The 15,847-nt window shown below is 44.2% G+C and overlaps 1 protein-coding gene across 1 annotated transcript in view; it reads left to right on the top strand.

Annotated features, from left to right (window-relative positions):
- Hsd17b3 (hydroxysteroid 17-beta dehydrogenase 3) overlaps positions 1–15,847 on the top strand; it is a 29,607-nt gene that overhangs the window by 9,463 nt on the left and 4,297 nt on the right. Inside the window, exons 3-9 of the mRNA XM_021216075.1 lie at positions 4,310–4,385; positions 6,377–6,484; positions 8,470–8,537; positions 10,638–10,673; positions 14,357–14,391; positions 15,547–15,628; positions 15,773–15,838. Coding sequence (XP_021071734.1) covers positions 4,310–4,385; positions 6,377–6,484; positions 8,470–8,537; positions 10,638–10,673; positions 14,357–14,391; positions 15,547–15,628; positions 15,773–15,838 — 471 coding nt within the window. The remainder of the gene's footprint in view (positions 1–4,309; positions 4,386–6,376; positions 6,485–8,469; positions 8,538–10,637; positions 10,674–14,356; positions 14,392–15,546; positions 15,629–15,772; positions 15,839–15,847) is intronic.

Here is a 15,847-nt window from a genome sequence, read left to right as displayed (position 1 = left end):
CCTTGGACTCGGAGATCTCCCTGTCTTCTCAAGATCTCCATACCAAGATCCAGATCAGAAACTTCTATCTCCCAGTCTCCAGATTAGGTCCACTGGTGAGCCTTCCAATTCTGGATTGTAGTTCATTTCAAATATAGTCAAGTTGACAACCAGGAATAGCCACTACAGTGGGTGTCTCACCTTCTCCTGGACAGAGAACCAGATCCTTTAAAGGCTGTGGCATCCCGCTTGATCACATGCTCAGAAGAGGACTGCCATTGTCAGGACCTCGGGTATCTGAGTTTTCCTTGTAGGTTTAGCCTCTGCTCACTGAGCAACAGTGAGGGCCTGTGATCCTATACCCTGCTCTCAACTTTGCTCTCCTCTCCTTCCCCGACAGGGTTTCTTTGTATAGCCCTGGCTATCCTGAAACGGACTCTGTAGACCAGGCTGACCTCAGACTCAGAGTTCTACCCGCCTCTGTCTCCCTAGTGCTGGGATTAAAGGCATGCATCACCACTGTTTGGGTCGATTCATGCCTTTGGTGGGGGGTATCCTAAAGGGATTCTTTTCCTTCAGAAGGCTGAATATTTCAGTAAACGAGATAGACTGATAACAGTCAAATAGCATGCAAAAGAACATAGATTTCAAACCATCCTAAGCCATGCGTGTATGAGACTCACAAGGGGGCAAAATTAAGGCACAGGAGAGAAGGGGAAGGAGAGGTGCAGGAAATCAGTGATACAAATGAGGGTCTCCTAGGAAGCAGTCATTGTGGTCCCTGCTGAGCAAGTGTCACACTGCAGTCTGTTTGAGTGTTAGGAGAGAAGCCGTTCTGCCTGCACCTTACATTCCCCTTATGGATATTTATGTGTGTGTTGTGTTTGTGTACACATGAATGTCCCTGAATTGGAGCTGGAGTTACCAGTGGTTGGAGCCATCCAATATAGATGTTGGGAACCGGACTCCGGTTCTCTGCAAGAGCTGGTGTGCACTCTTGACCACTGAGCCATCTCCTCAGCCCTCTGTTTTGTTTTGTAATAATTAACGACTCTAATTACTTTGTCTATTTTTACAAAAGGATTTTTTTTTTAGAAATGTTTGTTTTCAAAGGTCTGCAGTTTCTCTAAGTAACCAACTCAAAATATGCCACAGAGTATATTTAATATGAAATATTCAACACACTTCTCTCTGGGGAGCTGTGATCCTAACATAGACATGTATGTGGGCAGCTCTGCTCTTCATATAGGTTCTCAGGGTGTGAAGCCTCATGCCGGCTGCCAGCCCTCTGGGATGGTCATTAAAGTCGACTTCAGTTGTTCTTGTGATGTGGTGTGAGTTGTGTGTGGGTGTATCTGTGTTACCAGTTAAGAGTACCACCTTAGCAGGAAGCCTGCTAGCAAGGCTAGTATTGAATTTCAATGTTGGACTGCACTGCCAACTTGTTCTTTACGAGACTGATATGGCCTGATGTCACCCAACAGAAGTTGAAGTCTCTTATTCACCAAACTATAGCCCAAAATATAGTATAGAGTCCAGCTTCTTGTTACATTGATGGGAATTCTTGGTTGTTGATGGCCAGAGAATTCCAGGAGAAAAAAACCTACCATTCAAGGTCATTGTTTTCATTCCTTTTTACCTGGCAGTTTGGGGGCCACTCCCCAGCACCTAGGAAGACTCCCCACCCACAGCCCAGCAGACAAGAGCAGTCGTCATTCTGAAGGCAATGTTCCTGGTGGCTGCAGGAAATGGCCTAGAGTCCATCCTTGCATTAAAGTCACCAACACAAGGAAAAGAATTGTTTTGTCCTGGCCTTTGAGATTGCTGTCTCTTCCCCTTGCTCTGTGTAGGTCTGTCTTATCCCAGCAGGGATGTTCTCCTTAATATGTAGTCTGTATGATGCCAGTTACCCCAATCTCCAGCTTACCTTTTCCATCTGGCCTTGTTTTAAAATATTCGCCCTTGCTGAAAGTGGTCCACTGATTTTTTTCAGTGTTGTAAGGGCACACCGTTATCACTCTACTATAGCATTCCAGTATGTTCCAGTTTGGTTATGCCTTTTTCTGTCAGCAGACACTCATGTTTCTCTTATGTCTGTCCCTGTCTCCGAGAGGACAGGCATGTAAGTGGACAGCATCTGTAAGAACAGAACTGCCAAGTCATGGGCTGTTTCCTGATGGCCAGGATTATCACTAATTGACGGTGTTTGTTCTCTAAACAGTCCAGAGTGTCAAGGCTATAGGCCTCCCGTAAAAACAGGAAACTTGTCCTCCTTTTATTCTTTATTATGCAATTTTGGAATGATTGATTTTTTTTGGAATGTTTTGATAGAATTTACCCAGAGGATAATCTGTGATTGGAATTCTCTTTGTGGGACAATTTAAAATACATATTTATATCCTTAATGTAATATATTTGTTTACTCTCTCTCTTGTTTGTTTGTTTGTTTTTTGAACAGGGTTTCTCTGTGTAACAGATCCCTGGCTCTCCTGAAACTCACTCTGTAGACCAGGCTGCCCTCAAACTCACAGAGATCTGCCTGCCTCTCTGCCTTCCTTGGATTAAAGGCATGCACCACCATGCCTGTTTTTGTTTTTGTTTTTTTTTTTCTTATTTGAGACAGGGCCCCTCTACATAGTTCTGGCACTATGTTGATTGGGCTGACCTCAAACTCACAAAGATCCATCTACCTCCTGAATGATAAAACAAAACATTATGCCTGGCAACACTTGTTTTTTGTTTTTTTAAGTGGTTATAAAATTCTTCAAGTTATTTCTCTTGCATCAGTTTCAGAAATTTATATTTATAAATTCTAAATTATATTTAGAATTCCCTCATTTAAAAAAGATTTTAATTTTATGTGTATTAGTGTTTTGCATGTATGTGTCTGAGTGTATCACATGCATACCCGTTGCTCACAGAGGTTAGAAGAGGATGCTGGATCCCCAGGGACTGATGTGGTTGTAAGTCACCTGATATGGGTTCTGGGAGCTGGATCTGCGTCCTCTGTAAGAGCAGCAAGTGATTGTAACTGCCGAGCCATCTCTTCAGTTCCTGCAATAGCCTCTTAATCAATTTTAAAGAACTTCAGCAGGAATTGTGTTCATTATAAGGCTGTCATCCAGTTCATAGGATTTACTAGGAAGGTTCCACCCCCACTTCAGAAAGAAATTGAAAAGAAATTCAGAGAAGAAACTTAGAGACACAAGATAGCTGGGCTCAGCCAGGCCCCAAGGGCAATGTAATTAAATGTTTCTACAGCCCTCAACTGTCTGATGGTTGTTTCCTGGGACTCTTATAGTGAAGACATTTGATGATATTGTCTCTAGTGCTATTACTCAGGTTGTGAGGCCTCTCTTTCTTTGTCCCTTTTTCTGCTTCTACCAAAGCAGTGTCACAACTACCTGCCATCTTTTCAACTGATGTGTTTATTTCCTTAATTAAAATAAAATTAAAATGTAATGTGTGTGTGTGTGTGTGTGTGTGTGTGTGTGTGTGGTGTGTGCATGTGCAGATAAGTGGAAAAAGAAGGAAGGAGAGCAGTAACTCATGTTGAATGACTAAGGAATCACTTTATTGCCAGGGAGTAAAATTTAACCCTGTGGAATTTCAAGCAGGTTCGAGGAAGATTTAAAAAAATGCCTGTTGATGCGAACGTCCACAAACAGGAGTCTGATAGTCCCTGACAAGCGTCCCGAGTCTCTGGGTGTGGGGCTCTGTGAGATGCTTTGTCAGACGATAACCAGAGCTCACAGTGCCAGGTAGCCAGGCAGTGCAGCTAAGCCCCTCTACCCTGATGGCCTCCCAGCAATAGCTGAGGGATAGCTCAGTCCTTGCAAGCATAAGGACCTGAGTTTGATCACAGAACGCACATGAAAATGCTAGACAATGCTATGCATGCTTGTGATTCCAGCACTAGAGAGGTGGGGGTAGGGAGACCCTTGGGGCTTGCTGGCCAGCAAGTTGAACCTAGTTGATAAGTCTCAATCCATTGACTACTCTCTGCCTCAAAAAGTAAGGTTTACAGCTACTGAGGTACAATGCCCCAGGCTCTGTAGTTGGTTGCAGTGACTCCCACCAGTTTCAGATAGGAGCTCTCAGATAGTGGGCCCACATAAGACTTCTTAAAGTGGCTCTGTCTACGTAATGTACACACAGCATGACTGTTACCATGGGCTTCTGCTTCACCCACAATGGCTTTCACTCATAGTGCAGGAACTTCCACCACATATTAGCTCTTGGGGAGATGACTCACACTGCAAACAGGTATGTAGCTCTAAGGCTTCCCCTCCACTTACCATCTTTCTGGTCTTTCCATTCCTGCCTGCAGCTGGCCAGACATGGACTCAATGTTGTACTTATTAGCCGGACACTGGAGAAGCTACAGGCCATTGCAGAAGAGATTGGTGAGTGAGGGAGATGTGTGGGCAGAGCTGGCCAAGCATGGTACTACCCTTCCTGTTCACGCCACATCTGCTTCCTGGAGCCTGGGTTGTCTGTCATCTCTCCTCTGTGCACTGTTGGGTCCAGGGTACAAAGGCAAGGCCAAAGTGTGAGGCATAGGCTGTCACTTAGTCACTGAGTTCTGTAGCCTGAGTGAAGCTGAAAGAGACTTAGGCACGGGAGGACCATTTTCTCTGGGCTTACACCCTTAGGATCAGCCATGCTCAGCCAGAGCCCTCGGCTTCTATCCTTTCCTTCAAAGCCAGAAACCAGGCCACCTCTTTGTGTGCATGTTCTGCTCCTTGTACAAGGGTGAGAGAATGCTAACTGATGGTCATCAGATTAAAAAAAGAAAAAGATGGGGCTGGAGAGATGGCTCAGCAGTTAAGAGCACTGGTTGCTCTTCTAGAGGATTAGGGTTCAATTCCCAGCAACCCCTACATGGCAGTTTACAACTGTATGTAACTCCAGTTCCAGAGAATACAACACTCTTATACAGGCATATATGCAGGTAGAATACCAATGCACATGAAATTAAAAGTAAATAATTAAATAAAAAGAAAAAGACATGACTCAGGGTTGCCATATACAGTCATGAAGGTTATACATAACACAACCCTAAAAGACATCTTTTGCGGATAATGTTTTGTTAGTTTAAATTATTTAGATTATTTTAGTAAAAATGACCATAATCCTTATTTTTAGGTATTTAACTTTTGATAATTATTAAGTTAATAACTAACCAGCTTATCAATGCAAAGGCATGAATCTTTAATTGTGAAGACCTTTGAAGCCATATCATGCTGCACTTGGCCAACCTTGTTTCTTCGGGGGAGGTTCAGAATAGAAAATGGTTGTGGGGGTGGGGGTTATGCAGCCAAACTGTGGAGACCTGATGCCCTTGAAATGATGAATTTGGCTTTTGTTCTGTAGCTGGATTGTAGAAACCCCTCCGATTAGGACCAGACATTCTTGAGCATTCCCCGCATAACGTTAAATGTGCTTTTTATCAGGTTATTGGAAAGCAAGTCATGTCTTTTACAGTAAAGGATCCCCAACTGTTATGCTGTGTGTTACGATTGCTTGATCCAGAGGAACTGAGTCTAGACACCAAGCTAAGGAAGGTACTTCTCCGGGAGACTGGAATGCTCTACCTGTAGCTGTTACTGCTGCCTACAAATGCCTTCACTGGGCAAGTCAGCACAAAACAACCGATAAGGCACTAAACTGGTTAGGAGCGAAGGATAGGTCCCTTGCACAAGTTAGTCAGCTGCTCTGATCCTCAATTTGCTGCTCTGGAGAATGGGAAGAATATCTGCTCCTTCAGGGTTATGGAGGGGCAAGCTGTCACGCAGGGAGGATGTAGAGGGCACCTACAGAGCATCCTTGCGTCTGTGCTGAAGGGATCTGAGTGTCCTGAGGTGTGAATGCGTCAGACTAGTGTTGATAGCCTTCTTCCCGGGGCTCACACTTGCATATGTGTCAATCACCTAGTGGCTTGTAGAGACCAGTCTGGCTCATCCCAGTGTGTCTAAGAGACAGAAATCTATGTGTCTAACAAGATTCCCAATGATTCTGATATGACTTTGGGAAGCACAATCCCAACTCTTTCTAAAACTATTTTGTTATTTTCAGTGTGTGTGTGTGTGTGTGTGTGTGTGTGTGTGTGTGTGTGTATGTGTGTGTGTATCTGTGTGGGAATGTACACATGTGTTCAGGTGCCTGAAGATGCCAGAAAATGCTGTCATCCCTGCAGCTGGAGTTACAAGAGTTATGAGAAGATGACGCGGGTATTGGGAACTGACCTCAGATCTTCCTTAAGGGCAGAAAGTACTCTTAGCTGATGAACCATCTCTCCAGCCTCACAAAATCTATTTTTAATGCTGGGAACTTCAGGGTAAAGAGGGCTGATTGTACTCCAGCTTGCTAGAAATACCTGCGATCTCTCACGCAGAGAGGACCACTGGAAGCCGTGTGAAGGTTGTACAAGCTGATTTTACCAGGGAAGACATCTATGACCATATTAAAGAACAACTTGAAGGCTTAGAAATAGGAGTTTTAGGTGAGTAAATTAAAAGTTCAAATATTGTTGTTGCATGCAAGTATGATAATCACCAGTGACACCTTATTTTGTGACAGTTTATATAAAACCTGCAACTATATTGTAGTATTAAAGTGAATAGTGAAAGCCCTTTTGGGAGTGGGCTGGTGCATAGATACTTGTCACCAAGTCTGATGAACTGAGTTCGATCCCTGGGATCCATATGGTGGGAAGCAACTGAATGTTTCAAGTTGTTCTCTGAACACCACATGTACATGTATTCATACACACTCACAGACAGAAAAAAAAAATAAAGGACCCACATCTTACTCAAAAATCAAGATGTTTTTCTGTATTTATAGACAAGACATCTTGCAATCGCATGCAGGGCACACTGTCAGCATTAACAGAAGAAAGTAAGATTTGAATTTTAAAGTTTCCATAAATTTAAGCCATAATTACATTTTTTCACAAGAAAAAACATAAAAATATATCATTTTTGGAAAAATTGGAAAGGATGAACAAACTACACAAAGGATAAATTTTTAAAGTCCCCCAAACTTGTGACAGCATTTTGGTCCTCTTCTTACAGTATGAATGGGGATTTTCAAAAGTGGGATTGCATCTGTGTACAGTTTTGTAGCATTAAACTAGAAATACAGGAGCCGGGCACTGGTGGCACAAGCCTTTAATCCCAGCACTTGGGAGACAGAGGCAGGCAGATATCTGAGTTCGAGGCCAGCCTGGTCTACAGAGTGAGTTCCAGGACAGCCAGGACTATACAGAGAAACCCTGTCTCGAAAAACCAAAACCAAAACAAAAAGACAATGACAACAACAACAACAAACCTAGAAATACAGAGCTGGAGTGCTGTTTGTCTGGTGGAGGGCTTGTCCATCCCTAGCATCTTACAAACCAAGCATGTTGGCGCACACCATCATCCAAGCACTCAGGAGGTGGTGGAAGTTATCCTTAGGTGCATAGTTAAAAATCCTTATATCACAAATGTTGTTTCTTTTTTTTTTTTAAAGAGTTATTTATTTTATTTTATTTTATTTTATTTTATTTTATGTAATGAGTACACTGTAACTGTACAGATGGTTGTGAGCCTTCATGTGGTTGTTGGGAATTCAATTAAGGACCTCTGCTAACTCTGGTGTACCCCGCTCGCTCCGGTCAGCCCCACTCGCTCAGTCCCTGCTCGCTCCGGCCCAAAGATTTATTTATTATTATAAATAAGTACAGTGTAGCTGTCTTCAGACGCTCCAGAAGGGGGCATCAGATCTCATTATGGGTAGTTGTGAGCCACCATATGGTTGCTGGGACTCGAACTCAGGACCTTCCGAAGAGCAGTCAGTGCTCTTACCTGCAGAGTCACCTCGCAAGCCCCACAAATATAGCTTCTTAATGTCTTTAAATTCTAAATAACCAATGTGTGTGTGTGTGTGTGTGTGTGTGTGTGTGTGTGTGTGTGTGCACATGTGGAGGCCAGTGTCCAATGTCAGGTGTCTTCTGTTACTCTCCATGTTATATTTTGAGCCAGAATCTTTCACTGAAACTGGAGCTCACTGATTCTGCTAGGCTCACTGTCCAGTGAGCTCCAGCAGTGCTAAGACTGTAGATGTGCACTGCCATGTGTTTGTGAGCCACCCAGTGTGGGTGCTGGGGACTGAACTCTGGTCCTCTGCAAGAGCAGCAAGCTCTCTTAACCAATGAGCCAGCTCTCCAGCCCCCAGCTTGCTTGCCTCCGTCCCTCTGTCCCTCCGTCCCTCCATCCCTATCTCCCTTCTTTTCTGTTTTCATGTAGATACTGGGGATCAAACTTAGGTTCCCATTTTGTGCAACGGTCACTGTATAGACTAGGTCTTCTCCCTAGCTGGCAGCCATTTTCCTTGCTATTGAGTCATATTGCTGTGAGCACTCGTGTCAGATATCAGTTTGTATGTGTTTCTGTAGGAAGATTTCCTACCTGCTCTCACACCCTTTGCTTTGACTCTTTCTGCCAGTCAACAACGTTGGAATGCTCCCCAGCATTTTCCCAGGCCATTTCCTGAGCACTCCGGGTGAGAGCCAGGTGAGCCTCTGCCCTTTCTATCTGTTTGTCTCTCAGCCAGATATGAACCCTGGCTTGACTGCCAGAGCTGGGAGGAGGGGGCGGGGGGGGGGAATGGGAATTGAGTCAGGCCAGACTCTGCTGCATGGTGACACACAGTCAAGCGTGTACCTTTTAATCCCTGCTCTTCTCTGTCCATCAAACACTTCCTAACCACGATACCTTTCTTCTAGGAATCTGTGCTCCACCCAACAAATTCATGGCTTCAGGATCATGGGAGCAGCTATCTCTATCTTCCTTCCTAGGTGATAAGATGTAGCCAATTTTCAGTGAGAGGGAAGTTTACACATCTCTCACTATCTGGAGGATTAACTCTCCTTAGATACTGAAGCCCATGAGCCTTCAGGTTCCTGATAGAACGGCATCATGGTCACTGCCAGGCTGTACATATTTTTCTCTAGGTGACTCATCTCTAGTATGTCATAAATGTGTGAGAACAGTTGTTAAGCTATAGTGCTTACAGAATAAAGACAGCAAGTCAGCACTTTTTCAGTTCAGTTGTGATTATTTTTGGGAAAAAAAGTTAAATGAAGTGAATATATTTTAGTAAATATTTTTTTTCTTTGAAAATTTTAAGTTTTACTCTTAACTTTAAAGTTTGCCATTTGACAATTTCTTAGATTTATCTATGTGTCTCTGTTCTTCTCTTAGTCCCTCTTATTCTGTCTGGAGCCTTGTTCCCAGTAAATCTCCCTTCTACTTTTATGTCTTCAAATGTTTTAACATTTTTATTATTTCTTGGGAAATATTCACTTTCTCCTTCTTAAGTTCTCCTAGATACATCTCACGCCTCCCATCCCTTTCCAACTCTGTCTCTTCTTCTTCCTCTTCATCTTCTTTCTCTTCTTCCTCTTTCTCTTCTTCTTTTTAAAATAACATAGAATCCAAGTTGTGTTCCCCACAGACCACCATTGGAATGTGATTGACCTAACAGGGCTACACCATTAAAAAAAAAAGCCAACTCTCCCTCTACCAGAAGCCATCGGTTGTCAATAACTCCTCAACTTGCACTGGAGACTCATTAGCCCTTAACACACCATGCTTCAATCTTGGCTGGCTTCATATTGTACAGGCAACCACTGCTGTGGGTTCCTGAGTTCGATGGCCATGTTATACCCAGAAGACATTGTCAGATCTTATTCTTCTCTTTTAAATGAACTACTGAGTTTTATTAGGATTGCTTGCATGAACAGCCCTTTAGGGTGGGCTGCCACTTCCTAGGACATGGGTAATTTATCAGTGGCTACATTACTGAAGAAAAAAAATGACACTCCCCACCAACAGCAGCCAGTAGCTCCACAGGGAGGTATGTTTTTTAAAGGTTTTTAATCCAAGCATGTGGAGTCTGTGAATGCTCAGGGCTCACTGCATATGGCCTAGACTCTGTGGCTGGAGGCTCTGAAAGTTCAGAGAGGTCAGACTCAAACTGACATTTAGGGCAGGAGAATAATTTTTTTTTTAATGTATTGAACAGCCCTTGAAGGTTCTTATTTATGACCTTTTCCACAGTCCTGATCTTTGAGTGGGGTGTGGGGGGATTGCCTCAATCTGAGCAGGCTTCAGGCTAACCTCCTGGCCAACCCGGCTCCACACATGGCACACTAGGGAAGGATGCATTTTTCTCAGGGAAGAGAGGCTGACCGGGATGTAGTCAAGGTCCAGCATGGCAGAAGGGCATTATACCACATGCCACCAGCTCTGGAGAAATGACACATTCAAAAATTTAAGTGTGATTTCTACTGTATGTACACTGATTTTGCTTCATTAGAAGCCAGTCCAACCATCAGAAATCAGGAACCATCTATCTATCTTCTGTTGACACCTATGATCTCATTATTTCCTGAATTTTCAAGGCAGCTCTCCTGATGAGGCCGAGACTCACATGTAGGTAGGACCATAGAACGGATATCACTGAGCCTCAGCTGGGAGTTAGAGTGTTCAAGAGCATGTGCTGGAACCACTGGCACTCAGCTTTGGCCCACTTGATTCTTTGTTAGCATCAACTTCTTCCTGGGGTAATCCTTTGAGGACTGGCTGACTGTGTCTAATTATTTATTGCAGAATCTCATCCACTGCAACATTACCTCCGTAGTCAAGGTACGTGATGAATATGTGTGTGAAACACATTAAAATACAGAGGCTGAAACAGTCCTTGAAATTAAACTGTTCTTGAGTGCAGGCTGGGCCTTATCTTTCCCATTTTACCCTGTTTCTCTGTTGTTAAGAGCAACACACCCTCTTAACCTCTGAGCCACGTCTTCAGCCCAGTAATTTCTTCTTATTTGTGGTTTAGTTATCTGTGGTCAGCCATGGTCTCAGTCTCTTCTTTAAGAAAGAGGCCAGAGGCCACATTCACATAACTCTTGTTTGTACTATATTATTATGACTGTTATATTTTATCATTAGTCATTAATCTCTTATTATGTCTAATTTGTAAGTTAAACGTATTGTAGGTTGTGTTGGTTTCAGGCTTCATACTCAGGATTTTAGAATGTACCTTAGACATACCACTGTTGAGGGCATGTTCTAAGCTCATCTCAGCAGCTGACTAACTGAACAGCACAGGACAAGTTATCCAGCCATCCTGAGTTTCCAAGTCTGCATCTGTTACGAGAGCGTTAGATTGAGCAGCTGAGGAGATGGCTCCGTTAGTTGTCTTGTGGGTATGAGGATTTGAATTCAAACCCCAGGTATGATGATATGTTCCTATAATTCCAGCGATGGTGAGACAGGAGGCAGAGACAGGCAGATCTCCTGAAGCTTGTGAGTCAGCTAGCATGACATACATGGTGAAGTCCCAGCCAACAAGAACTCAGCCTGTCTCAAACAAAAGACTGAAGGTGCTGAGGACCCTGAAATCATCCTCTAAGTTCACATACATGCCATGCATGACCACCCATGCATGCCCCTCCCTTTACATAGAGACACGCAAATAGTATTAGCTGAAGCAATGTCTCAGGTATATTGAGCTGTCGGGTCCTTTGCAGACTCATTTATGCCATGATTCCCTCAAAGCTAGTCCATTTATACCTCTGTGTGAAGAAAAAGAGGGCCTCCCTTCTGAAAAGACAGTTTAGAAACTGATGCTGCTTAAGAATGGGCACAGCCAGGTTCCATGTGACATGGTGAGGAGTTAATGCTTTAGTATGAACAAAATGTTTCGCCTTCCTCTGAGCTCATAGAACCTCCACCACAATGCACAGCTAATGAGTGAGCTCTGAGCTTTCTGTCTATGCTTACCCTACAGCTGGTCTCTCAGCTCATCCATGAAGTTCACATCTGTACGAGGCAACCTTGTTGATCTCTCTTGGCAGTCAATAGACCGGCAGGGAGGAGCAAGGTAGAAACTCTGATTTCAGGCTGCTGGGGTGCGTGTGGGTCCAGTTTCAGGGTCGGGAACATAAGATGGCTGAGGAGGACCGGGTTTCAAACATCAAAAGGGGAGGCTGGCCAGCACCCTTCTCCACAGGCAGCTATTTCAGGTGGATAAGCTCCCTGGCAATAGTTCATCAGTGGTTGTTTTTCTGTCAGCACACTGGAATGTTACAGCTTCCTGCTTGGTTATTATCAAGTGCCCATGGGGTTTGTATGGTAAGCAATCTGTGGCTTTTTAAAGCTCCCAGCTGATGTGGCTTTAAGGTTTATGTGGCCAACTGTTGTTGAAGCTTATCATTAAAATAGTTTTACATTATTTTAGACATTGATCTTCCAATCTTGGGCTGTTTGATCATCTAGATTTCCCCAAAGGGATTTGGTAACCTTCTGATTCCTTTACTACAGAAGTGCTTTGATTTGAATTTATAAAGTTTTATTTATTATAGACACTAAACTCCCTAAGCAACAAAGAAAATAAATTAAAAATCAACTTCTAAATATACTATGCACTCGTTAGCCTGGCTGGCTGGAAGCATCATCCACAACCCTTAGTGATTTCAAAGGTGCTGTCTGGCAGCAGTGTGTACAAGCAAGTATATGCTCTTGCTAGTCAAGGGCAGAGGTAGGAGAGAAAGTTTAAGGGATGGAAGGTGGGAGAGTTGACTTTATCGTTAATTTTCTTGTTACTGTGCAAATGGGAGACTTGGCAGGTAAGACCCATGTTTGGATCCCTAGCACCCACATGAAAAGGTTGAGTGTGGCTGTAACTGCAGTGCCAGGAAGCAGGGACAGGGTTTCTGGTGCCTTCTGGCCTCCAACCTAGCAAAAAACAAGTGGTCTCTTGGTTCAGGGAAAGGCCTTGTCTTAAGGGAATAAGGTGAAGAAGGATAAGGAAGACTCCTGCTGTCTTCTGGTTTCTGTGTATATGAGCAAACATACACACATATACACATACAGACACACACACACACACACACACACACACACACACACACATACATACACGTGCATACACACACATCCACACAGGCACACACATCCACACACACACACACACACACACCACACACATATACACACACATATACACACATACACATACATACACACACATGCATGCATGTATACAAACACATACATGCACACATATATACACACATACATACATATACACCCATGCATGCACACACACACACACACACACACACACACACACACACACACTTGATAGAAGAAACTTGACAGAAGGAAAGGCTCCTTTGGCTGTCATCCATCATGGTGGTAACAGAGGGCACAGTGCATTAGTCCCAGGAAAGCAGCATGGAGGGAGCGTGACACAGCTGGCCATGTTGTGTCCAAAGTAAGGGGCAGAAAGAGAGGAGTGCTGGTGCCTAAGTTCCCTCTCTCCTTTTTTCAGTCCAGGACTCCAGCTGGGGGGATGGTGCCACATTCTCAGGGTCTGCCTTTCTCAGTTACACATTTCTGGAAACACTGATAGCTGTACCCAGATATGTATCTTTAGGTGACTTCAGAGCCTGTCAAACTGAGGATGAAGATTAACCACCACAGACGCTAAATACTGGGAACGTTGGGGCAGGGACTGATGCTGCACGGTGCTGTCTGCATAACTGAGATAGTTTGCCCAGTCAGGCTAAGAGAGGTCCTGTGGGAGACATTGAGGATGATCAAGTGTGTCCAACAAGATGAAAGTGGTGCCCTGGAGTGCATACCACTCAGTCTAACCTCTCATCCGTCTCTCTTTTCCCTCAGAGGCAAAGGCAGTTTTTACAGAGTTGTGAGTCTTCCTCACTACAGTCTCCTCCCCCACCCCCAGTCATAGGAAGACCTCTAGAGACTCTATGGGCCTGACATAGAGGCCTGGTGCATGTGATGGTTCAGTGGCAGGAGAGTCTTTAGAAGCTGCTGCAGGAACCCTGGGCAACACAGAAAGAGGGACACATGGCGTCTGTGGCTGCTGGTCTACTTGCTTCCTCTTGCCTCCTTTTGCAGACCTGCCCTGAGTAGGCTGAACTGAGGAGGTGCGATATTCTCATTCAGTGTTCTGCTAGTTCTCAGTTCCACCTCATGGGTGAAGTATGCGATGCCCGGCATACTCTTCCTTCATCCCTGTAATAGATCCTGCCACCTTAGGCCAAGGGTCCCAGTTCCAGTGTGCCCTTGTGTTCACTGGGAAGAAGTCAGAGGCTGCTGGACAATTTGCCATCTGTCTAGGTTGCTTGCTGTGGCGTCTAGTCAGACTCTCAGGTTGCCAGAATGGCCTCTAAGGTTTGTCAGCAATTTTGAAGGTCACCTAGGAAGATTAAGCTTCTCCAACTTCTTCCGAGGACCCTGTTCATTGCTACTTAGTTGCTTTGTCAAGGTTTAACCTTGGCTTTTTCTTCTAGATGACACAGCTTGTTCTCAAACACATGGAGTCAAGGTAAGGCCTTTCCCAGAAGCAGTGTGGAGCAAGGTGGCCTGTCCTGCCTTAGCAGTCATCTTGCTTGGGGACTTAGCAGTGGAGGGTTCATCACGTTGCTGATTTAGTTGATGGTTAAAACCTGTGAAGACAGAACACTGTGATTATTGTGGAAAAAGAGATCATTCTGGGTCAAGCCAGCTCTTCCCATGTGCATACGTGAAGGTCAATGTTACATGCATTGTAGAGAGCAGCCATTTCAAAACACACGGGCTTTAAAAAAAAATTAACTCATGTTGAATATAAAAGAAGCAAGTTGGCCTCAGAACAAGACCATGTCCTTTTTTATTGTGAATTCCATCTTCTGTCAGAATGAGTACTCTGTTTCCCTGGTAACTGCCCCTCTGAGTCTCTCCAATAGTCCACATTTGGGTCACCTTATTACAACAACTGTTAGGGGCTGGTTTTCATCACCTGTTATTCTTTAAGAGCAAATAGTTGATAGTTTAATTTTTCTAGAGTTGGAAGGGGGTAGCTTTGTATTCTAATTTTCAGTTTCTTGCTACCCAACTCTGGGCATCTAACTGGGAAGATTAAAGATAATTTCTCCCAGTAACTAAGAGGCTGAGGCAGGAGGATCACCACAAACTCAAGATCAGTCTGAGTTCCATAGTAAGACTGCGGCTAGCCTTGGCCATATAGTAACATAGCTATGTTTCAAGAAATGAAATGAACAAAAAAATTTGAATTTCAAAAGATGTCAGTAAGAGCCCTGAAGAGCATAGGGGTGTGAGAGTGAACACATTGCATCTAGGATGGATTGCACTGTGTGACACATGTCCCTGCTGTGACAGGTTATCCCTGTGAATCCAAAGGGACCCAGGACATGGGGTTCCATTGAGACTAAGAATTCCTTCCTCCTTTCCTCTTGTCTGAGCCAATTTACCTTTTTTTTGTAGCTTGGCAGGGAGACCATTGTCCTGTTTGGAGTGCCAAGCCCTTTATGCCACATGACTACAGAGTGACATCACCACACAGTGTCCTCTTTATGCTTTGGGGAATGTTTCCCTTGCAGTTCACGAGCCACAGAAATCCAGAGGGTGGGTTCTGACAGCCCCAGTCCTCGGGTGTCTTTGCTGTGGAATGGAGTGCAGCCTTTGCACCTATGTCTTTCAGGAGGAAAGGCCTCATCTTGAATATTTCTTCAGGCGCGGCCCTTCGTCCCTGGCCTCTGTACAGCCTGTACTCAGCTTCCAAGGTGGGTGACAAGTTACCCAAGTCTCTTCCTTCTTCTTCCAAGCAGGTAGTACCTGTGATACTCTCGGGAACCGAGGGGGCTGCCTATAAAGCAGGAGGAAGCAAGCCCCAGGACGTTGAGCGTTTTCTTTTTCTCTCACTGCAGGCTTTTGTGTACACATTTTCCAAGGCTCTGAGTGTGGAATACAGAGATAAAGGGATCATTATTCAGGTGAAGTGA

This window comes from Mus pahari, chromosome 16 (assembly GCF_900095145.1).
Source record: "Mus pahari chromosome 16, PAHARI_EIJ_v1.1, whole genome shotgun sequence".
NCBI classification, from domain to species: Eukaryota; Metazoa; Chordata; class Mammalia; order Rodentia; family Muridae; genus Mus; species Mus pahari.
This window is presented reverse-complemented; position numbering and strand designations above follow the sequence as displayed.